The sequence below is a fragment of the Clupea harengus genome, chromosome 7 (assembly GCF_900700415.2).
Source record: "Clupea harengus chromosome 7, Ch_v2.0.2, whole genome shotgun sequence".
Classification (NCBI taxonomy): domain Eukaryota; kingdom Metazoa; phylum Chordata; class Actinopteri; order Clupeiformes; family Clupeidae; genus Clupea; species Clupea harengus.
The window spans coordinates 17,431,935-17,456,264 of record NC_045158.1 but is presented as its reverse complement, the minus strand read 5'-3'; the positions used below and the strand labels follow the sequence as shown (position 1 = coordinate 17,456,264).

At 42.9% G+C, this 24,330-nt stretch overlaps 1 protein-coding gene across 1 annotated transcript; it reads right to left on the bottom strand.

Moving 5' to 3' along the window:
• Positions 1 to 6,357: 6,357 nt before the first annotated feature.
• Positions 6,358 to 24,256, bottom strand: si:ch211-166a6.5 (clustered mitochondria protein homolog). The gene is made up of 25 exons (XM_031570703.2): positions 24,061 to 24,256; positions 21,387 to 21,524; positions 20,079 to 20,242; positions 19,118 to 19,272; positions 18,484 to 18,606; positions 18,074 to 18,209; positions 17,624 to 17,716; positions 16,846 to 17,049; positions 15,818 to 16,350; positions 15,557 to 15,630; positions 15,194 to 15,298; positions 14,871 to 14,971; positions 14,212 to 14,364; positions 14,054 to 14,116; positions 13,599 to 13,834; positions 12,952 to 13,036; positions 12,418 to 12,571; positions 11,876 to 12,015; positions 11,519 to 11,599; positions 10,046 to 10,171; positions 9,523 to 9,632; positions 9,035 to 9,128; positions 8,531 to 8,659; positions 8,323 to 8,396; positions 6,358 to 8,137 (listed from the first exon to the last, which is right to left on the bottom strand). The coding sequence occupies exons 1-25, from the start codon at positions 24,116 to 24,118 to the stop codon at positions 7,528 to 7,530; spliced, it is 3,939 nt and encodes a 1,312-aa protein (XP_031426563.1). The 5' UTR covers positions 24,119 to 24,256; the 3' UTR covers positions 6,358 to 7,527.
• Between the last annotated feature and the right edge of the window lie 74 nt (positions 24,257 to 24,330).

Here is a 24,330-nt window from a genome sequence, read left to right as displayed (position 1 = left end):
ATTCACCTCTTGCAGAAGTTTGAGTTCTGTAGCATCCCTTTAAATAGGCTACAGTTAGGTGGGAATACACACACCTGTTTCTCTATTGTTATGGAAGACGGAGTGTTAATGAAAATGTGTTTAATTTCCATGTTTTTAACTGATACATTAATGGGATTTGTATGTGAAAGAGGGAGAGAGGCCAATTGTACCTGGCAGAGTTACTGACTTCCAGATGAAAATGCATTCCCATGGATAGACTGCACCCGAGTATTAACCGCAGGGCTGCAGAAATTTGACAAAATCAATATATAAACCACAGTTAATAATCAGGAAATTACTGTAGCAACAACTTTCTTACATTAGGAAATTATAATTTTTGTCAATTATGTCTAACATCAATTTGACATTGGAAACACACACTCGAGCTGACTGTGGCATACCACAGCAAGGTGTGATCTCAGGTTAGATGAGAGGGCAGCAGGTTGGTTTTGGCATATAGCGCCCCCACACCACTAGCACAAGGAATGAACATCCTGTCCTTTACAACAGATAAGTTGTACAAGAATAAGTTAAAATTAATTTCTTAAAAATAACAACATTTGTATTAAAAATTAATAAATAGATAAAATATTATTAACATTAAATTGCACAATTTGCCAAATTATTATCATAATTATTACCTTGTTTAACGGTTAACATACAAATATGAGCAAATATAAAACAGGGGAAATATTAGTATGGTCTAGACTGCACAGACTACTGTCGCATTTACATCTACTGTATGTGTTCTGCTCCTCTCAACTCTATAGTGTCTAAAGCATCGGATCAGCTCTATAGTGTCTAAAGCATCGGATCAACCCTATAGTGTCTAAAGCATAGGAACAACTCTATAGTGTCTAAAGCATCGGATCAGCTCTATAGTGTCTAAAGCATCGGATCAACCCTATAGTGTCTAAAGCATCAGATCAGCTCTATAGTGTCTAAAGCATCGGATCAGCTCTATAGTGTCTAAAGCATCGGATCAGCTCTATAGTGTCTAAAGTGACGGAATCGATAAGCACGCTTAAGTTTAAAGAAGGGACCGGAGAGTTGAAGTCAGGTTTCTGGAGTTTATTTTCTCCGTGGAGACCCCCTCTCAGCTTGGTGCTCAGAGCAAGGCCCACCTGATAGCAGAATGTGTAGGCATTTATACATTTCAGTCAGGTAGAATACAATAGGAGAGGGGATGACCACACCCTTTAGGTGAGAGGAAGGGGGAGACAGTGGGGTGAGGGGTTCCCCTATGGGGGGAGGGGGTGATACCATGAACACAAAGGGTCTTAGCAGGAAGGAGCCTATCTGGGGGGGGGGGGGGGGGTTCACAAGCCACTTGTTCAGGTTTCAGTGAAACAGACCGAGTACACATCCAAAATTAGTTGCAGATACAACATAAGGAGTTAATGTCTTACAACAACAGAATAGCAATATTTCCAGTTCCATCAGTCCCCTATATGAGCATTTATATGCTCACACAATAACCACCATGCAACAGCCAATCAGAGCAGGAAACATCAATATATGTTAAAGATACAAATGAAAAAGAACAACAGTAGAATAGCTATTTTGCAGTTCCATCAGTCCCCTATATGAGCATTTATATGCTCACACAAGAACCACCATGCAACAACAAATCAGGCCAGGAAAACATCAATATGCGGTTCCATCAAAAGCATAGGATCAACTCTATAGTGTCTAAAGCATCAGATCAGCTCTATAGTGTCTAAAGCATAGGATCAACTCTATAGTGTCTAAAGCATCAGATCAGCTCTATAGTGTCTAAAGCATAGGATCAACCCTATAGTGTCTAAAGCATCAGACCAGCTCTATAGTGTCTAAAGCATAGGATCAACCCTATAGTGTCTAAAGCATCAGATCAGCTCTATAGTGTCTAAAGCATAGGATCAACTCTATAGTGTCTAAAGCATCAGATCAGCTCTATAGTGTCTAAAGCATAGGATCAACTCTATAGTGTCTAAAGCATCAGATCAACTCTATAGTGTCTAAAGCAGCTGATCTGTATCTTCTGCTCCTGGGGAAGAGTGGGGTTGGGAAGAGCTTGTGTGGGAACACCATCCTGGGGAGCGAAGTCTTTCGGACCCGTCCGCCCTCCTCCTCTGATCCGGTCCCTCTGAAACCACAAATCGGCGGTGGAGTAGTCACCAACAGCAACCTGGTCATCATGGACACTCCAGATCTGTTTGACTCCCAGCTCAGCCACAATGAGCTACAGAAACAGATTACATCCACCACCACCACCCTCTTGATAGTGAACAACAAAGTGTCAAAACTTGTACTGCCTGTTGAGTGCAAAAGACTGTGGTTTACTTTGCACTAGTTTTAAGTATGTTTATTTATTGTTGAAATCAAGCAATTACCAAGCATCTTAGAGCACGAATGCTCTAACTGTGGCAAAGTAAAACAAAGATGGACCAAAGTGGCATCACTGGTTTCCCCCTAGTTTTGTTTTTCTTACTACATTTCATGTCTGTTCTGCTCTTGAATGGAAATCTTTATATTGACCTCGACATGTCTTTCTGAAGTAAAGCACAAGACTGTAGGTGAAATACATTTTTTTGTGAACGTGTTAATGATGAAACAAAATACTGTCAAAAAAGGAAACTATCTTGTTAGTAAACCCTCAACCATCCATGCATTGCACAAGGTATGCTGCAATAGAAGGAGTACATTCTGACATCGCAGGTTTTTCTATGGTATGCATAGATTACTTACTAACAGGTTTTTCTGGTATGCATAGATTACTTACTAACAGGTTTTTCTGGTATACATAGATTACTTACTAAAAGGTTTTTCCATGGTATACATAGATTACTTACTAACAGGTTTTTCCATGGTATGCATAAATGACTTGCTAACACAGAATGACTATGCTGGGTTTTGCATAGTTCACCATAATGAGAGAACGTGGAAATGTTACCTGCTATGCCTTTAAATGCAGTAGAGGACAACATTCAGTAGTTCAAATCTCTTTTAAAAATACCTGCTAAGCCTCTCCTTAAATAGAGGACAACAAACAGCTGTCAAAAGGTCAACATACATGCACATACCTGACAAGACAACTCTTTACTTACCCCCAGACAGAACAATGAACATATAAAGGAGGTGGCCAGCACCATTTAAAAAACACAAAAACCAAACAATACACAATGACAAGACAGACCCTGAGACATAAACATAGTATTTCCTCCGTATCCTAAAACAAAGAAATAACTATGTAATAAATAATCATGTTTCACAGGTTTCTAAAAACCACCTTATCCAAGTGGCCTGGCCTAGACCATTTTTAGTGTCTCCTCTGCCAGTCTAGGCAATTAGCAGTGGAATGAGGTAGGGACAGAAATAAATGTTCTGGGTTTCCGGCAACGCTTCTTTATGTCGGACCGACCAGCTAGCAGATGGCACAAACTCTTCAACAAGTTGGTAATCCAAGTATCTTTTCAGTGACCCGCAGTTGGTGCACCAACCGTGTCCACTTAAATAAATGGTTTGAACTTCGTTGAAGTTAGTATAATCAGTTGTATGTTTGTTTGTGTGTGCGTGTGTGCAAACCATGTCTGTTTGGGTACACTAGTGGTTGCAAACATGAGGCAGGAGTATGCGGTTCCTGTGCGCTCGCACCACGACCGTCACAGTGGGTTAGTGGTGTAGTTGTATATTTTTAATTGTTGGCCTTGATTTCTTAGTGCACATTTTTTTGTGTTATGTTCAGGTCTTTTTTTTTATACTTTTTATAAGGATGATTAGTGAGCTAGTGAATTCAGGGATTAATACATGCATCTGTTAAATAAAGCTGGTCTTTTTCATGGTATTTCACAAAAAAAAGACAGCTATAACATAAGCACATTCCCTAACCCCAATATTTGCACCCTTGCCTCACGAGTGCAATACCAAACTTCATCATATTTGATAGAATGAAGGACACATTAGTTGTGAATACTATTACCGAGTTTGAAAGGTATTGGTCAGGTAATAGCCAAGTGACAGCTGATTTGACAGTAGCCTACTGCTGTGTGTTTTAAGCAAATTAAATGTGGAATGTTTACAAACGGGCACCTGCTATCGTTGATTATACAGTAAAAAATGTTTCGAAATGAAACAAAAACACATTACAGTTAAAGTTGTATGTCAACACAGTGGCATACCACATAACTATCGTCGGACAATAGCCTCTGAGAAGGTAGTATGTTGCAATTTATGTGGATTTGTGGACACCCTTCACATCTCATCTTTAATCCTCCGATTCATGCATTAATTTCAACTGTTCTATCATCTGAAATATCACGGTATGTCGAAACAAACCTTTGATCTAAACAGAATATTCAGTATGGAATGGGAATAGATCAGAGCAGTATCTTTTACAGCGTTTGACAAATATGCCCCGATTGTTGTGCAAGTGAAGTCTCCTGCAAATGGGATATATTCTCCCCATGAATTTCGCGGTCATTTGAACGTCCTTATACGTGTTTAAGGAGGGGTTGTAAATGTGCTCATATCTTCGGACCTCTTCTGTTATGTTTGGGCTCGGACAGAAAAATTGGCCTGATCCACATTCCATCGGACACACACACTATTCTTGTTTATTTATGATTCAAATTCTTCTTGGGTTTAACTTGGCTTTTAAAAATGGCGGTATTATGCTATGAAAACCGGAAATGTGAGACTTCAGAAAGGATGTAGTCATCAGACCAGCAGACCAATCACAGCCTTGCAGGCTTGTGTAGGCTTGTGTAGGCTTGTGTAGATTTTTGACGCGTGGATAGATAAAGGGGTCGACGCACGCAAGGTGTGAAAAAGCTTGCAAGGGGCTTGCAAGAAGCTTGCAAGGGGTGAAAAAGCTTGTGTATCTGTGCGTTTTTCTGAAATCGCCGAAGTATGAATCGGCCTTTACACTCCTTTCATACCAAGGTTCTACCAGGTTTGACCAGGGTTAGGTTCAGTTTAAACATTTTGCAACACATCTTATTTAGTTGTTAGACATAAAGGATACGTTACTGTAGGAACTTAATTGCTGGTCTAAATTCAAGCATTTACACAGCCATTTTTCTCTCTCTCTCTGTCGAGTGAAGAGGCAAACAGGGATGTTAAACCCTGTAGTGAGGTATCATGGTAATGATAGGCTTACTTAATTTTGTGTTTAACAACACTAGTAATCAGCCTCAGCCTATTCTGCATTTGCCTGTACTGCATAGGCTGGTTCCAGCTACACAGTGATGCCATTCTAGATGTCCCTAAATAGATCTTTCTGGTGTTAATGGACACAATGCCAAAGGAGAGTGTGTCCAGGTCTGACATAGAGGCAAGAGAACAAGACTATACTACAGAGCGTATCTCAGTAATCTCATAAAAATGGACAAACAAATGAAGAAATGTAAACGGATAGAGAGGGAGGAGAAGGGAAATTGAGTCAAAGAGAGTGGTGTTATACAGAGCTTGGACACATGAAAAAATAGATGGGGGAGTTAGAGTGTCTTTTATAAAGGGGGAGAGAGAACAGAGAGTCAGTTAGTGAGTGAGTGAAAGAGTGAGACAAAGACAAAGACAAAGAAATTAAACTGATTGAGATGTTAGATAATAGGATAGAGAGAAAGAAATAAACAAACAAACAGAGACAGACAGACAGAGATAGAGTGATAATGATAGTAATACAGTGATATAATAATAATAATAATAATAATAATTATAATACCTTAAACTTATATAGCGCTTTTGTAAGTACCCAAAGACGCTTGTGAAGGTGATAGAGTGATAGTGAGAGAGTGATTGAGAGAGAGAGGTAAAAAATGAAAGACATGGGGAAGTTAGATGTTAAAGAGAAAGAAATAATAAAGAAATAGATAGATACTGTAGATAGATAGATAGATAGATAGATAGATAGATAGATAGATAGATAGATGAGGACTGAATGAGAGAGAGGGAGAGATACAGAGAGCTGCAGAGACTGCAGCTGTGCCAGTTTACTGTTGACAACTAACAGTTTATCTATTGCTAAGTCCCACCCCTCAAACGCAGATGAGCCAATGCCAGTTCAGTACCAGCTGCACTCGGACATCTTGAGCTTACAACTCTATAGAGTGGCATCAGAAATCGTGATTTTTCTCTAGTTTTATGGGGATTTACACAGAAGTAAGTTGAAGTTAATGGACAAATGATGTGCATGGAGTAGATTGCTTTGCATGCAGTGTAATTAACCTGAATACCAATCCAAAATATAAATGACTCAAAGGCTCATACATTTGTTTCACATCTCTATGTCAAAAGCACACTGAGTTTTAACCAAATCCAACCAAAAAACACAAAGAACTCTGACAAAAACAGATCTTTTGGTGAAAGTGTCTAGTTTATTGTAACCATGTAAAAACCCTTTAGGCAGACAGACAGACAGAGAGTATCAACCCCTTCCCAGCACCAGATACATGATTCACTGCAGACAACATTAGGGGACAACGCAGTCCTCTCTCATCTCCTTTTCTCTACCCCCTTTCCTCTCATCCTCGAATACTTTTCCCTGTTTTTGATTCACTGCAGACCACATGAGGAGAAAACAGGTTTCTCTCTCATTTCCTTTACTAGCCCCCCCTTTCCTGTCATCTAGTGCCTTTTCTTTACTTTTTAAAAACTGTTTAACCTTGTCTTGTGTGTGTTTTATGTTTTTTCTCTTCTCTCTTTTTTCCCATACTTCTTTCCCCCATGTTCAGGAAACAAGTGATGTCTTGAAGAGCACTAGATTATTTTTAGTTCAGTTTAAAGCAGCAATAAGGAGTTATGTTCCAAAACGAGCACACTAACTACCTAAAAGGCATGCAAAAACCACCAACAGCCCAGTTGACACTGATAGAAGCTTGCCAACACACTAACTGGTGTCACACTAACTTGCAGTATATCTGGCAATGTAATGCTGTGAAAGCTTTTCTTCCATTTTTGCAAGGTGTTCCAGCCAGGAAACACAGAACTACATAGTGCATATCCTGGATGGCTAGTGGGAAAGACACAGGTGTTTATCTGTCCTTCACATGACCATATGCCATCAAAATGAATTTGAGGATGGTACCAAAACTAGTTGCCTATAAAACCATACCTCAAAAAGTGTCAAATTGTTGCATAGTGTTACTTTAAGTCCCAGAGTCAGACCCTGGGTATATGAGGATGTGAGTGTAACACATCTATGATGAAGCACCATAATAAAATGATGACTGTAAGGCTTTCAAGCAAGGTCTGTGTTTATAAAGTTAATCAAAACAAAATACTGTCCTTGGATGTGTACTCAGTGCTGCAGAATTATACCTCACATGGTTAGAATCAAAGTGAATCCCATAGTAGTGCTATGGCACTTGGTCCTTGTAGAAATAAGAGCTCAAACAAATTCAAATATCTTTGGTCACTCTGCAAAAAAAACCCACAATTGCCTAGTTGGTGTGTCTTTTTGCTCTAATTGGTTTGCTCACTTTGCCAATCTTCACATATCCTTCTTTCTGATTGGTTGCTGGTCTTTCACTCGGAGTCTTGCCGTGCAGGGGCCACTTCACCATTGGTCATGATGTTGTTTCCTCCATTGATCATGGTAGCTTCTGATTGGGTATCCGTCTCTGTGGAGACACCCACCTTTGATCCTGATTTGCTCACAGCAGTCAGTGCTCCATCTTTAGTGTTGTCTTCTTCGTCGTGAGACCCAGACACCCCGTTAACTTTTGGCTCTGCATCATCTGATTGGTTACCATTTGCTGTGGGGCTTACTTCTCCATTGGTTAATTTTGATTGGTCCTCATTTCTTCCAGCTCCTCCCTCTTCGTCTGTGTCACTTGCTGAGCAGTTTCCATTGAGGATGGGCGACTCAGCTTTAGCGGTAGTGCTCAACTGACCGTTAGCTTTCTCCTCAGGTGAAGGAGTTTCCTCCACATGGCCCTCTGCAATTTGATCGGTCATCTCCTGGGCTGCTCCATCAGTGGGTGTGGTTTCACCCTCTGCAACCTCTCCCTCATTGGTTGTTTGTTCTTCAGCTTGCTCTCCATTGGCTGTTTCTGGGGTTTCAGGTTTTGTGTCTGTGGCTTCTTCTGATGCTTTCTGTTCTCTCAGTTTTTCTTTGAGCTGAAGCAATTTCTCACTAAAAGGGAAAGAGTTGGATCATTTGTTGAATTCAAAGAAATACGTGATTATGATTGTTTTTAGTAATTTGCTGTATAAAAATAACAATAATAATAATATTGTTCTAGTTATAAATTGTTATAGTTATATCTCCAATGACTGAACAGTGTTTGATTTTTGTTTTAGTTTCTAGGTGCTACCTACCTGTAGGAGGTCTTTAGGATGCCATTGACCAGAGCCAGCTGTTCCAATGTAGTGTCTGCAGAGGGCGCCAAGGTCTGCACACAGGAAAAAGAGAATGCTAAGGTGAATACAATTAATGAATAAAAGTCTAGTTGCCTAAAGCACTTCCTTCTAATCATTCACACCTAACTCCTATGGTCTCTGGTTCTTCATGAGTTAATCATCTTACCTCGAGTGCGGCAGAGTCAGAAAGCTCGGCCCCTCCCTGACGAAGGGAACGTTCCACGCGCACAGCCTGCTGGGTAATTGCTTTCAGAAACTCAGCACTGCATTTGGTCTGCGGGTGGTCCTCACCACACTATGACACAAACATATGCACACAAATGTTTAATTGCTACTGTAACTCCGGAGTTAAAATAAAATCACTAACTACACAATTGTAATAAACATCAGGACAATTAGATTTAGTCAAATTAATTGTTTTCTTTTTTATATCCTTCACCATATGTTTTACACAATGCATTTATTTCTTAATTTGTTCCTTAATTCTTGTTTGTTGTTGTCATTGAGTGTGTGTGTATTTGTACCTGCATGGGTGCACAACCGATTATATGCATTTGTGTGTTTGTGTGCGTTTGTGTGTTCGTGTGTGTGTGTGTGTGTTTGTGTGTTTGTGTGCGTGTACGTGTGTTTGTGTGCATGTGTGCATGTGTGTTTGTGAAACTTGTCTGACCTTGTTCTGGAACACTGTTAGGGCTTCTCTCTCCTGGGCCATGGCTCCTCTATAGTCTTCTGCTACACACATCTTCTGGGCCAATAGGTGGTGACTGCATAGACACAACACAACACTCAGTGACCTTTACCCCCCAACCTATGACCTCTTAATTCAATGTATCTGTATACAGGCGCATACATCAATGACCCAACTGGAATATAGGCTAAATTGTGGAAAAGCCACAGAGAAAGTGTTAATGAGCCATAATCATTATGAGTCAAGAATATGAGGTACAGTATTTATATAAATTGCCGTACAATACATAATTTTAAAAATCACAAGGTACTACACATGTATACTTCAGGGTGTTTCATATGTATAAAGGAAATCCCTGTTACAAATGACAAAATGAGGCCATGGTCCATATGTAGTCTTTAACATACAATACTGTAAAGATGAAGTTGGTAATCAATACTAATGTATGGAATCATGTATAGTGATCTCACTTGAGGGCAGTCTTGACGTCCATAGGTCCTCTGAAGAAGGTATTGATTTTGAGGGCATTCTGCAGGAACTGGATGGACTGCTTCCCCTGTAACACTAACCCAAGGGAACTCTGGGATAGGAACAAGAAGGCCACATCAAATCACATCACAAGTCATTTTCTTCCATGAATTACAGACACCAGTTTGAACTTGTTTGTGCAATGTTTATTGCTGGACAAAGGATGGCTCAAGATATGTGAAAATTCACATGGATCTTCAATAATGAGTAGGGACCTGTCCTGGAGGGGGAAAGGGTGGTGACTATAGGTGTAGAACTACAGATGGTAAATATTAACACTATAGGATGAGGTTTAGATTAGATTTAGGATGAGGTGGATGGAATTGTGTACAGTTTCACAAGGGTTTATGTATAGCTGAGGGAGGCATTGTGGGACAGACATTAGAAACGGCAGAGATGGCCATTGAGAGAATCACGGTGGGTGGATTGTGGGTATTTTCAGAGGAACTGTGGGTAGTGGCTTACATCCAGGGTGGCGATGTAGGGGTGATCCTCTCCGTGCACCAGTAACAGGAGGAGACGCGCGCGATACAGACACCGCTGGGCCAGAGCCGTCTCACCGCCAGCGTACAGATATATAGCCAACAGAGCCTACAGAGAGAGAGAGAGAGATAGAGAGAGAGAGAGAGAGAGTAATAAGTAATGTGAGCGATATAGATAGAACAAGAAGGTAGGGATAGACAGATGATAGTGGCCAAATAGTACCATCATTAATATTTCTATCTATGTATTGAGTTCTTGTTATTCGTATGTTGCGATGACTGAATGAGTAGGTGAGTAGGGGTGTTGTGTTGCCATGCCTGAATGAGTAAGTGAGTAGGGGTGTTATGTTGCGATGACTGAATGAGTAGGTGAGTAGGGGTGTTGTGTTGCCATGACTGAATGAGTAGGTGGGTAGGGGTGTTATGTTGCGATGACTGAATGAGTAGGTGAGTAGGGGTGTTATGTTGCGATGACTGAATGAGTAGGTGAGTAGGGGTGTTATGTTGCGATGACTGAATGAGTAGGTGAGTAGGGGTGTTGTGTTGCCATGACTGAATGAGTAGGTGAGTAGGGGTGTTATGTTGCGATGACTGAATGAGTAGATGGGTAGGGGTGTTATGTTGCGATGACTGAATGAGTAGGTGAGTAGGGGTGTTTTGTTGTGATGACTGAATGAGTAGGTGAGTAGGGGTGTTTTGTTGTGATGACTGAATGAGTAGGTGAGTAGGGGTGTTATGTTGCGATGACTGAATGAGTAGGTGAGTAGGGGTGTTTTGTTGTGATGACTGAATGAGTAGGTGAGTAGGGGTGTTATGTTGCGATGACTGAATGAGTAGGTGGGTAGGGGTGTTGTGTTGCCATGACTGAATGAGTAGGTGGGTAGGGGTGTTGTGTTGCGATGACTGAATGAGTAGGTGAGTAGGGGTGTTGTGTTGCCATGCCTGAATGAGTAGGTGAGTAGGGGTGTTATGTTGCGATGACTGAATGAGTAGGTGAGTAGGGGTGTTGTGTTGCCATGACTGAATGAGTAGGTGAGTAGGGGTGTTATGTTGCGATGACTGAATGAGTAGGTGGGTAGGGGTGTTATGTTGCGATGACTGAATGAGTAAGTGAGTAGGGGTGTTTTTCTAGGGGGATACTGTCCTCTGGTCTACTACCTGTGCTATAGAACTGTGCCGTGCAACTTTTAGGTTTGACAAGTCATTGAATGTGTACTAACACACTGCTGGATTTTGTGCTACTGTTTAGTGTTTGTTTAATGGACAGTTTCCTGTGTACTAACATGCTGTTGGATAGTCCACAAGTGTAGTAGAATGAGTGTTAATTAGGTTTTGTGTTCAAATTTAGTGTTTTGGACAGTTTCCTGTGTATTAACATGTGGCTTGACGGTGTTGGGGTAGAGTAGGATGAGTGATACGCAGATTTAGTGTTCAGTGTCTCCGCTGTACTACTCACATACTGCTTGATGGTGTTGGGGTGGTCGAAGCCCAGCACTCTCTCACTGATCACCACCACCCTCAGCTGAACACTACGAGCCTGGAGGTGGCGGGGCAGAGCAGAGAATTATGGGTAGAATATCAACCAATCATAACACAGTATGTTTACTGACACACTCACACACTCTCTCTCTCACACACACACACATACCTACCACTGCTGTGAGCACATGCAAACACACAGAAATACATCACACACACACTTGTATGGACAAATAAATACATGGAAATTAAACATATTGCAAGGATATCACATACACACATGGACACACACACACACACACACACACACACACACACACACACAACCACACACCTCTGCAGGACGGCCCTGTAGGTAGGCTGCTTTGGCCAGAAGGCTGAGGCAGCTACATGCTTTGGGGTGAAGGTCATCACACACACGTCCAAACAGATAGGCCGCCTCCTTCAGCTGCTCATAAGCCCTGTCCAACTGGCCTGAGGACACAAACACACACACACACGCTTCAGAACGAGAACACTCCATAACACAGATTTCAGATAAAGTAGTGGTACACAGAGAACACAAAAGAGAGAATGGCCACAATAGACAGAACACACCAGAGAAAGAGAGAGAGAGAGAGAGGAAGAGACCACACACACAAAAGACAAATAAATGAGAGATAGAGTGACAGAAAGAGACAGCGAGAAATAAAAGAAGAGAGCCCATAAGTCACACTGAGTCAGCACATATCCAAAAGGACAGAGACACAAGACAGAGAGAGATATGGTATAATGCAGACTCAGAGAGAGAGAGAGAGAGAGATCACATCTCTTTGATAAGGGGTCAACATATGAATCTCATTCCCAGTGCTCATTCAGTCACACGGATAGACTCACCCTTCTGCAGGTAACCCTGGGCCGCATGGAACATCCGTGAGGCATCCTGGGTAGTCATGGTGAGGTGCTTCACCACAGGTAGGATGTTGTACACGTCGTCGGGCCCGATGGGCGCCTTGTTACGGTTGTCGAGGATGTAGTCTCTCAGTCTGAGCTGTGACACAGGAAAACAAAAACAGCAAAGGACATAAAACACAACGTCCTCCAGAAGGTTATTATAGTTTATCTATCATCATATGATATATCATATGTCCCTGTCACAGTACTTCCATAAGTCCATAATGTATAATGAATTATATTCAATAACAGGAGATTACATTCAGTGTTGAATAGTAAGGATGCCATACAAGAAGAAGGGAACAGCCAAATTATACAACATCCAATTCTTTCCCAAATATTGGCTTGAGATTTGTATGGCTACAAGCTATTCTCTCAACAATATTATGCTCAGTTTCAGTAAATTCAGTCATTTGATTGTGTTCAGCTGCTTTGCTTTTAGTTCCTAAATTGATCAGTGGGATTCAACACACTCACCTGTATGCCAGTCTTTAGACAAAACTCCCTCAGTAGAGACATCTTCTGCACTCCATAGTGCTCCACCAGGTGGTCAGCGCTGGTACTGCAACAACATTCAGGAATAAGTCAATGTTATTGAGCAAATTAGTCTGAGCTCACCCTCCTATTTCAGACTTCTATTCAAATTCCCTCCCTCCACTCTCAACAGAGGGGTATTATAGGCAGCCCTGTACGTCTCAATTTCATTAACAGGCAAGTGGATAAATCCAATACTGATTGGCAATGGTGATTTAGAGTGGTTTAATTGCAAGTTACATAATTAAAAAACTGCAACATGCAGACAATAACAACAACAATATTACAAAGAGTATCTGGTTTATTGTTCTAGAGTCTTGAAATTACTAACTGTACACCTGTAAAAGGAAGTGCACAGTGAACACGAACTCTTCTGTCAACAGCCCAAGAAGAATACAATGCTGAAATGTGACTATGTCTGTGACTATGTATTGTGGAGCAATATTCAATGTGTTTGGACCAGTAGTTCTCCACTGAAGATAAACCTTAAAACTGGTGTGAACAGGTATGTGTCTTTTCCTTTTCTATGCTGGAACATATTATGGTTGTGTGCTAATGGGTGAATGATATATGCTAGTTTAATATCTCACCCCAGTCCTTCTGTGAGACCGTAGGTCACTTTGGCATCCTGACCAATCAGGCTCCACAGCTCGTTCCCGCTGAACACGCTCCAGGCCATGCTGTCGGAAGCCCCTCCCCCTCCACGCCCACGTCTCCTGGAACGTTTCTTTGGCTCCTCCCCAGGAGAGGCGGGGTTATGGTGAGGCACCAGTAGACAGCAGAGGAAATGACTGACAGCTGCAGACAGACTAGACACCTCTACTGGCTGAAGAGGAGAGAATAAGAGAGAACCAGGAAAGACAAAATGGCAGACTTATTTAAATCGAAATCGCTTCATCAAAGATTCAACAGATTAAGCATTTCAACACCTAAACCTTGGCAGTATGAAACAATTAAATGCAGACAATTAATATAAACTTATTGGCAAGCTAGTTTGTAGACAGCGTTATGTAGTATGTTACGGTGCAATATACCCAAACTCTACCTGTAAGAAGTTGTTGAAGATTCTTTTGGCTGAACGCAATACAATCTCGCTGTATGCCAATCTCTGAAAAAGTGGAGTGAATAGAATATCAGTTATAGTTCCGGATATTCACCCAGAGTGAAATGACAGATGCTGACTGGTGGTTAAATTAGACCTACTGTTATGTGCCGAAGACGATTCTTGTCTTCTGATTGGCTGATGGCTGTGGTCAGCTGACCCAGGTACCGCAGGTTGATTCCTCTTTCATGCAGGACATGGCAGAGAGCGGCGCCATCTATGGGCATCTCTCGGCAGTGCAAACAGTCTTCCAACTACACACACAAACATATCAAATCCTATTTTTCATACAAGGATGTTGTCATAACATATTATAGTAAACCTGCATGACACATGTTATTAATGTAGTATAGTAGTATACGTACTTAACTCGCATTTACAGTAGTTACATTCCTGCTCTTTTATTGATTTATTATGTAAAGTAGTATTTATTGTTACACTAGGTCTCGTAGCTTGATTGTTCTCTCCTTTGTACGTCGCTTTGGATAAAAGTGTCTGCTAAATGACTAAATGTAAATGTGTAAATGTATATAGTTGTGCAGCATGAACCATATGGAAGATTCATCATGACGATAATAGATACCATGCATCATAAAAGTAAAACTGTAATGTGAGTGGAGGCAGTAAAGGTCTCAGATTTAATGTAGGTAAACTGAACCCCTAATGGGCAGTGTGGACAGTCCTTAGCACTGCAGGGCAGCTCTTATGTGCTGGATGTGTGGATAGGCTCATTTAAGTAGAACAGTGAGTGTCAGCTCACCAGTGCTGGTATTTGGTGTGTCAGAATGAATGAGCCTGCTTCCCTCAGTAATGTCTTCTGGTGCTGGATCACTGCAGTTTCAGAGCTAGGGAACTCGACTCCTACACACACACACACACACACACACACACACACACACACACACACACACACAGACACACACACACACACACACACACACACACACACACACACACACACACACACAGGGAATGTAAAGTACCATGGGGGCATTAACAGTAATATCTATTGTGAACGGATACATCTGCAATACAAGAGGTAATTAGGGGGGCTGAAGGGTGGTAAAGTGGCAGAACCCATACCTGGGGTGAAAACATTGGGGTTCAAGCGCATCTCAAAGATGATGTCACTGATGGAGCCCACATCTCTACATGCCCCTCTCACTGCCTCTGCCCCTCGTGGATCACCTGTGAAATACACACACACACACACACACACACACACACACACACACCACACACACACACACACACACACACACACACACACCACCCACCCACACACACACACACACACACACACACACACACCCACAGACACACACACATGTTGGCATTATTGCAATGATAATTACTGTGTTACACTTTACTTGTTGGCATTATTGCAATGTAACGAGGGTAGAGTAAAATAAAATGATTTAGCAATGAAACTTGTTTGCCTCTTACCGTCTTTCACACACTCTTCCACCCCACCGTTCTCTTCCATCCTTTCTCTGACTCGCTGTGTGAACTGGGTGTTTCTGAGCGAGAAGAGGAAAGGAGTATCACGTGAAGTATCACACACACACACATATATAAACACACAGGAAAGCTTATACAAATGCATACAATTTTAATTCATGAAGGCCAAAACATCTATATAAATGTAAAGTGGTGTACATACACACATAAGCGTAGACTTGCATATACATTCACACACACACTCACTTGTTCTGTATGAAGGCCTTGACCAGCTCGAGGCGCAGGCGGCAGAGTCCGTGAGGGAACCCGGGTGTCTCCTTAAGGTCAGAGTTCACCACTGCCTCCTCCCCCTCCACCTGCCCCATGCCCTCGGCCTTGCCTTCTTCACTCTTCTCCTCCTCCGCACGCTGGTAGTTGGCATCTGCGGGCATGGTACGGAAGACATCCAGCACATAGTAGCGCCCGTCCGCACCCAGAAGCCCCTGGGCATCCACAGAGGTGAAGAGGGGCACCTGATGGCCGGCGGGGCCCACCACAGCGTGCCTCTGCAGGGATAGGCCCTTGGCCGACTGAGCCAGGAGCTCCAGCAGCTTCCTGCGGTGCGGGTTCTCCATGGGCCCCGCGGTGTAGCCGTACAGGAGGCCACGGGGGGCCCCGGCCTCTGAGCCCTGCAGGCCGGGGGCAAGGGCCTGCGCGGAGAGACGCACCCCGCGGTAGTCCACAACCGCGGTGGGGAGCGTGTGGAGACCCTGGAGCTCCCCCTCCAGCTGGCTGTAGGTCTGGACAGACAGCAAGGGATGCTTGTTAGGCATTTAGAGCAGGACAGATGGATGGATTCACATGTGTGTGCATGAATGGGTAAATGGCTGGATTGAAGAGTGGGTGTATTTATGTACACATATAGTATATATAATGGGAGGGAAGACATTTACATCAGGGGATTATGTGGATTAAAACTAATGAGTGAATGTATGCAGTAATGAATAAGCAATCGCATGAATGGAAATGTAAGTATTTTTTACTCATTTGAAACAAATCACATTTAGCATATCATAGAGAAAACTGCATTATAGAAGTGGCATCTACAAAACGCTTTACACTTAAAATTGTATGTACTCCCAAAAACTGAAAGGATACAACATGAGTATACAAATATGCCTCATAATATAACTATGGACATAAAAAGATAATTGATCCTTCTTGTCAGATTATAAAGGTCACAAGTTATGGACATCGCAGCAACATAGGTCATGGAGGTCAAAGGTCAATGGTACCTGAACAGCCCTGAGCTCCAGACGCTGGGCAGCCCTCTTGCCTCTCTCCCCGCCCAGGAGAGTACCGGCTGCTCCGCCCTGGCTCAGAAACACACCACTCCACAAGAAGGCTGGGTCATCCATAGCACTATTGATTGGCTCCACACAGCCATCAATCACAGTCTCCGCCCCCTGTGTGGCTGCCCATACAAAGGCGCTGTTGACCTGGATGGGTGGAGACAAGAGGAAGTAAAAGGTGACTAAGGGATTGAGTAACTGTCTGAGAGGTCAAAAGATTGACAGACAGGATGTTAATGACAGGAACAAGGGAAAAGCAAGAAAGAAAGAAAGAAAGAAAGAAAGAAAGAGAGAGAGAGAGAGAGAGAGAGAGAGAGTGAGTGAGTGAGTGAGTGAGAGAGTGAGAGAGTGAGAGAGTGAGTGAGTGAGTGAGTGAGAGAGAGAGAGAGAGAGAGGGGAACATTGGCAGGAAAGTGCAATTTGACTGATAAAACATTAAACTTTCACACAATATGCTGCATTACTAGTGCTGAAGATGTTGTCTTTAATGCCATTGCCTCATCCACATGATAGCAGCTCTAGGATGGGTGTGGAGATCACTTTGGGTGGGTTTAATGTGAATCATCTTGGAATGTTGGGAAAAGCCCTTTTCTCAAGATATGTCCAGTTGTGTGTGTGTGTGTGTGTGTGTGTGTGTGTGTGTGTGTGTGTGTGTGTGTGTGTGTGTGTGTGTGTGCGTCTGTGTGTGTGTGTGTGTGTGTGTGTGTGTGTGTGTATGTACCTGTTGAATGGCTCTGTCTCTCTGCAGTCTCTCCTCCAGGGTCTTGTGTGGCAGATCTCTGGCTGCCTGCAGTTCCTCATTCCAGTCTGGAGTCTGAGAAACAACAAAAGACGTTTACATACACACATACACACACACACACACAGAGAGAGAGAGAGAAATGTACACACACAGACTTACATACACAATTACATATGCAAACATACACTCACATAAACACTTACATATGCACACACACACACGTTCACATACACATCCACAGACACACACACACACATACACAATAACATATGCACACACACACACACACACACACACACACACACACACACACACACACACAGTTACATATGCAGACACACACACGTGCACACAATTACATATGCACACACACACACACACACACACACAAACACACACACACACACACACACACACACACACACACACCTCTGGGCTGATGTGTTGCTGTATAGCCAGTGGGCTGCTGTGGGTATGTCTGTGGGAGTGTGTAGCAGAGGCAGGTCCCAGCCAGCTCAACACCCGGTACAGAGAGGCCAACGCCTCTTCAGATGAACGCTGCTTTCTGTGACATATTCATAAACACACATAGATTTTTCACATTGTAAATGTCACACTGCACACCAATTAATACAAGATGATGCTTCATTAACCGAATGTAAGTTATATACTATCCAACAGAACAGTGCAGATATCATAAAGTACTATGACTTGATAGAGAGTTTGTGGAAGTACATTTAAGATTCTGATTGAACTATTGTGTCTGTGTGTGTGTGTCTGTGTGTGTGTGTGTGTGTGTGTGTGTGTGTGTGTGTGTGTGTGTGTGTGTGTGTGTGTACCTGTTTCTCAGTGCAGTGAGGTTCTGTTTGAACTCCGGGCTGATTTGACTCAGCAGGTCAGAGAGGCAGTGGCAGACAGCACTGGAGGGGGCGGGGCGAGGGTCAAACACCTCAGCTGTAGACCTGCACAAACAACCAATCAGAAACCTCGCTCAGAATGCACCTGACCCTGTCAGCCAATGAAACACTTAACAAGACATATGCAACACAGACCCAAGATTACATACATAGTTAAAATATTAGTTGTTCTTGGTGATATAATAATGTGATAAGAAAATATTAAAGATAATTTATTTCATGCATGTATAACTGCTATAATGCATGATTACTCATTTACATTACACATTTACATTTAGTGATTTAGCAGACGCTTTTATCCAAAGCGACGTACAAAGGAGAGAACAATCAAGCTACGAACAATAGAGACCTAGTGTAACAATAAATACTACTTAACATAAGAAGAAAAAAAGTGCAGGAATGTAAGTGTGAGTTACTCACAGCACACATGAAAACATGTCAGGGATCATTAGTCATCGGTGTCAATGCTTAGTCATAATCTTAATGCTGATCTGGGAGTCTTGCTTTGAACTGAGATTATAGGTTCTATAGGTTCTATCAGGTAGGTTCTGCTCACCTGTTAAGGAAGAAGCCACGGGGACAGGAGGTGATGTCAAAGTGCCGCCCCTCCCGCGTGTGCACACTGATGTACAGGAAGTCACCCTGAAGTTTCCTGGGGCCGGGGGGCGGGTTCCAACAGCTGAGTGACAGGTCCAACAGACAGGTCGGAACCTGAGGGGAAATTATCATCACCATCATCATCATCATCATCATCAAGACTTCATAATTACTGCCTCTCCACCATTACCATCACCATCTTCACCATCATCATCAATTTATCATTTATCATTAATGCCACAACCACCACTTCCACCATCATGCTTGCCTACAGAGTGCTTGCTGGTTCTGCTCCCACCTACTTAAATGCTCTTGTAAGGGCAAATGTTACACCCAGGACGCTTCGCCCGTCTAGTGAGCGTCGGTTGGCACTGCTGTCTGTGCAAGCACGGCATTCCAGACTATTCTCATTTGTAGTTCCTCATTGGTGGAACGAACTGCCTAGTACTACCAGAGCAGGGGCGTCCCTCTCTACCTTCAAGAAGCTTTTGAAGACCCAACTCTTCAGAGAGCACCTCCCTTCCTAACTAGCACCTTGACTAGCGCTTAACTTGCACTTCAGCAGTTACATTCCTGCACTTCTTTTCCTTTCTAGGTCGTTTTTTCTATTTCTTATGTAAAGTAGTATTTATTGTTACACCAGGTTCTTTTATTGCTCTTAGCTTGACTGTTCTCTCCCTTGTACGTCGCTTTGGACAAAAGCGTCTGCTAAATGACTAAATGTAAATGTAATCATCAAGGTTGTCATCCATATAATTTTCTTCATCATCAGTCTGAAAACCATGTGTGTATGTAAAATAATTTACCTCTTTGTATTTATCTGTGTGTTCATGTGTGTATGCTACTGTATTTTCCTCACTGTGTTTTTGTGCGTGTGCCTGTGTGTGAGTGTGTGCCTGTGTGTGTAATGTGGTACTCACCTCGCTGTGTGGGTCTGCGGGCAGCAGAGTGGCCAGAGGGGGGAGCTCTGTAGCTCCAGGTAGGATGTACTCTGGAGGGGGGGTCTCCTGGCCGGGCTGGTCTGTCTTGGTGTTGCTGGCCGAGCGCTTTAGACTCTTAGAGGAGTGGCCAGCAGGGGGGGCATCTGAGTAACAGCAGGTTGACACCACAATAATCAACACTGATTCAGTCATGTCATTACACGTGATTTGCTCATCTGCTTAGTCTAGTTAACTTAACTAGTCCCTTCTGATCAAAGATTAGTATTAGTATTTATTTCTCAGTAGTTAGCATTTAGTATCTATTTATTAGAAGTAAGTATTTATTTCTAACCAGTTAAAATCATACCATTTACTTTCACACTTATATCACTTATATTCAGCATTTATATCCGAAGTGACTTACAATACAGATATCTCAATACAATCTCTTTCTAGAAAACCTATGCTTTACAAGCTGAGCTATCGGGCCATAATAATTACCAGTTAATACTGGTAACACTACATCAATTAGCAAGTTAATACTAATGGATAGCAATAGTAGTGAACACATGTTATTATTTGTTGCTACTTGATATTAATAGTTACATTATTTTTACTTAATCAGCTATAACATGTTAGCAATGTGTATGTCTACTCAACATAGTTGTTAAAACAACATTAAAATAGCAAACGTATTATTGGATGCTATTAAAAGGGATCTCATGTAGTATAGACTCTAATAAAATATGTCATCAGTACAAGGGGACCCTGGGAACAGACAGCATTACCTGGTGTTTGGTGTTAATCATTGATGAGTCTGTGAGTGAGTCATGCAGGTGTGCATGTGAACTGAGGGAGTCATGAGCAGTCATGAGGTCCTGCTGCTCTAAGAGTGAGTGTGTGTGTGTGTGTGTGTGTGTGTGTGTGTGTGTGTGTGTGTGTGTGTGTGTGTGTGTGTGTGTGTGTGTGTGTGTGTGTGCGTGTGTGTGCGTGTTTGTGTGTGTGTGTGTGTGTGTTTGAGCCTCACCTGTGGTGTGTGTGTGTGTGTGTGTGTGTGTGTGCACCTCACCTGTGGTGTGTGTGTTTGTGTGTGTGTGTGAGTGTGTGTGTCTCACCTATGATGTGTGTGTATGTGTGTGTGTGTCAGTGTATTGAGACCACTGGGGGATCCTTCGTCTCTGAGGGAGTCATGAGGTGTTGCTGCTCTAAGAGTGTGTGTGTGTGTGCCTCACCTGTGGTGTGTGTGTGTGTGTGTGTGTGTGTGTGTGTGTGTGCCTCACCTGTGGTGTGTGTGTGAGTGTGCCTCACCTGTGGTGTGTGTGTGTGTGAGTGTGTTGAGAATGCTGGGGGATCTGCCATCTCTGAGGGAGTCATGAGGTCCTTCTGCTCTCAGGAGGTCCTGCACCCTTGCCAGATGAGCACGAGCAGAACGTGGAGAGTAGGGGTCTGTCACACACACACACACACACACACACACACACACACACACACACACACACACACACAAAATATGCAAACATGAAAATGCAAACTTTGCAAAAAAAATTCTAATGCCAAACAATATCTTTGTGCATTCACCCAACTACACCGTCTCTCAAACACACAATGACATGTAAATGTATGCAAACATATGCCATAATGTTTAATGTGCATAAACACATAACTGATATCCCTTTGCAGTCACACAACCACATAGTTTCACACAAACACGCACACAGACACACACACACACAAACACACACACTCACTCACACACCTGAACTGCGCACACACACTCACAATCATTTTTATAATTTGTTTTCCCTTTGGAGTGACATTTCAGATTGACAAGACTGAAGGTCAACTCTTTATCTCACAAACAGACACTAAAATACTCAGACAGTTAGTCACTCACTATTTTTTTTTTTTTAAACACACATGTGAGCACATACACACACACACACACACACACACACACACACACAAATGAAAAAACTATGAAAGTGTGGGTTGTGTTCCTGTGGTCTCGTGTGGTGAGTGACTCCGAGCAGTGACACCTGAGATACTTCATGGGATTAAAGGGTAAAGAGAGGGAGCAGAGAGAGAGCAGGGAGCATAGGCGGAGATCCCGGGGGGGACGGGGGGGACGTGTCCCCCCCTACCATAAAGTTGTCCCCCCCCAACAATCATTTTTTTTTTTTTTAAATAAAAATACGACGACACAAGCGGTGCTAATTATAGACGTAAAAAAATGTGTTTTTTAAGTGTTGAAAAATCATGTTCCCCCTATTCCTCAAAGTGGTTTGGTTCACATGCTGTTTCCAACGGGCAGGGCTACCGGCAGCTCCGTGTTTCAGTTAATCAGCCCAGTAGCCTACACGGTCAGATTGTCAGACTGTTTCCTCCTCTGTCCCCTGTCGCTGCCGCTATGATACACGATATGTAAAGAGATTTACCTCATTCTCGAACGCAGTAAGAACATGTAAAGAAGAAGTTTTTTTCTAAACTCCATTTACGAAGTTCCAATCGATATGCACAAGTATACATAAGTTTATTAATGGATTGGCATGACAACGTGAACGTTTGCCGATAACACACGCATGCCGGTAATTAACACAGTTAAGATAGCTAGCTAGACAGTCTAGGACACTGTCCTGTCAGGGCAGGTTCATGCTAGTTAATAAACGTAGGTCTACATCTCAGTGCCTCTTCAGATTTGTTAAATTATCTGAAGTTAAATTAATGTCATCTTTTTCTGGGGTCCATCAACTATGCTGGTAATGTAATATAGAGTGACAGTGGCATAGGAGGTAGAGAAGTTGTATTGTAATCAAAAGGTTGCTAGTTCGTTTCCCTGTTGAGCTGTTTTATAACTTATTTTGAGCATCAAGTTCTCTTGAACTTTGGACATTATTTGTCTGTGAATAGATATTTCGTGTTAGTACATTTAATGCTGTTTAGATAATTCTAAAATGACTTCGAATTTCTGTTTGTAAATGTGATAAGAGAATTCGGTATTTAGCAGTTTATGCTAGCTCTTGTGAAAGCAATTTTTTCATGTCCCCCCCCCCCGGAATTACACTCTGAAATTTGACCATGTATTGTCCCCCCCTACAATGAAATGGGATCTCCGCCCCTGGCAGGGAGAGAAAGAGAGAGAGAGTGGGGCTGAAGAAGAAGAGATGGGGGGACAACCGGGGAAGGAGATAAAGAAAATAAGTAATAGCAAAGGAGAGAGATAGAGGGGGAGAGGAAGAGAGAGAAACGGGGGAGGGGGAGAGGAAGAGGGTGAGGGAGAAATAAAGAGAGAGAAAGGAGAGAGAGTGGGGAGACAAAGAGAGAGAGAGATAGTGGGGGAGATGAAGAGAGTGAGAGAGAGATAGGAGGGAGAGAGTGGGGGAGAGGGAGAGAGAGAGAGAGAGAGGGGGAGAGAGTGGAGGAGAGGGAGAGAGTGAGAGAGATATAGGAGGGAGAGAGTGGAGGAGAGGGAGAGAGAGAGAGATAGAAGGGGGGAAGAAGAGAGTGGGGGAGAGGGAGAGATTGAGAGAGATATAGGAGGGAGAGAGTGGAGGAGAGGGAGAGAGTGGTGGAGAGAGTGAGAGAGATAGAAGAGGGAAAGGGAGAGAGTGGGGGAGAGGCATTTTGGCAGGTATGGTCCAGTATAATCAAAGACAATTTGCATAGTAGTGAAGCCAGTTCAACTGGTCTTCAGATGCACACACTCACACTCACACACACACACACACACACACACACACACACACACACACACACACACCCAGCATGCTCGGTCGCTCAAAGAAGTGTGCTATGCTTCACTGATTAGAGCACGTCAGAGGTTTACAATAAGACACTGTGCTGCTGGGGAACATGAGCCAAAATGACTCCTTTGGAAAACATGAGTTCATCACACTAGCATGGACCTGTGTGTGTGTGTGCGCATGTCTGTGTGTGTTTGTGGGAGAGAGAGTGAGAAAGAGTGTGTGTGTGTGAATCATCTCACCCTCCACAAGGCGTAGTGCGGCCCCTGGTTTGAGGCCCTTCACCTGCTGCAGCTCCATCAGAGAGTCGAGAGTCACGCCTGAGAGGGCCAGAGAGAGGGAGGTGCGAGGGGCCACCTCATCACGCCCCAAAACCGCCAGCACCACGTCCTGGACCAGCCAGAACCCGTGCACCTACACATACAATCAGGCACATAATCACACGCACATACACACAATCACGTGCACAATCACGTGCACATACACACACACACAATCACAGACACATGACA

Coding starts and splice junctions, on each gene's coding strand:
- si:ch211-166a6.5 (XM_031570703.2), bottom strand. CDS start 24,118: ATGGAGCTGCAGCAGGTGAAGGGCCTCAAACCAGGGGCCGCACTACGC. Junction 14,972..15,193: donor CCCCAATGTTTTCACCCCAG/GTATGGGTTCTG, acceptor GTGTGTGTGTAG/GAGTCGAGTTCCCTAGCTCT. Junction 9,633..10,045: donor CCTACATCGCCACCCTGGAT/GTAAGCCACTAC, acceptor TTCCTATCCCAG/AGTTCCCTTGGGTTAGTGTT.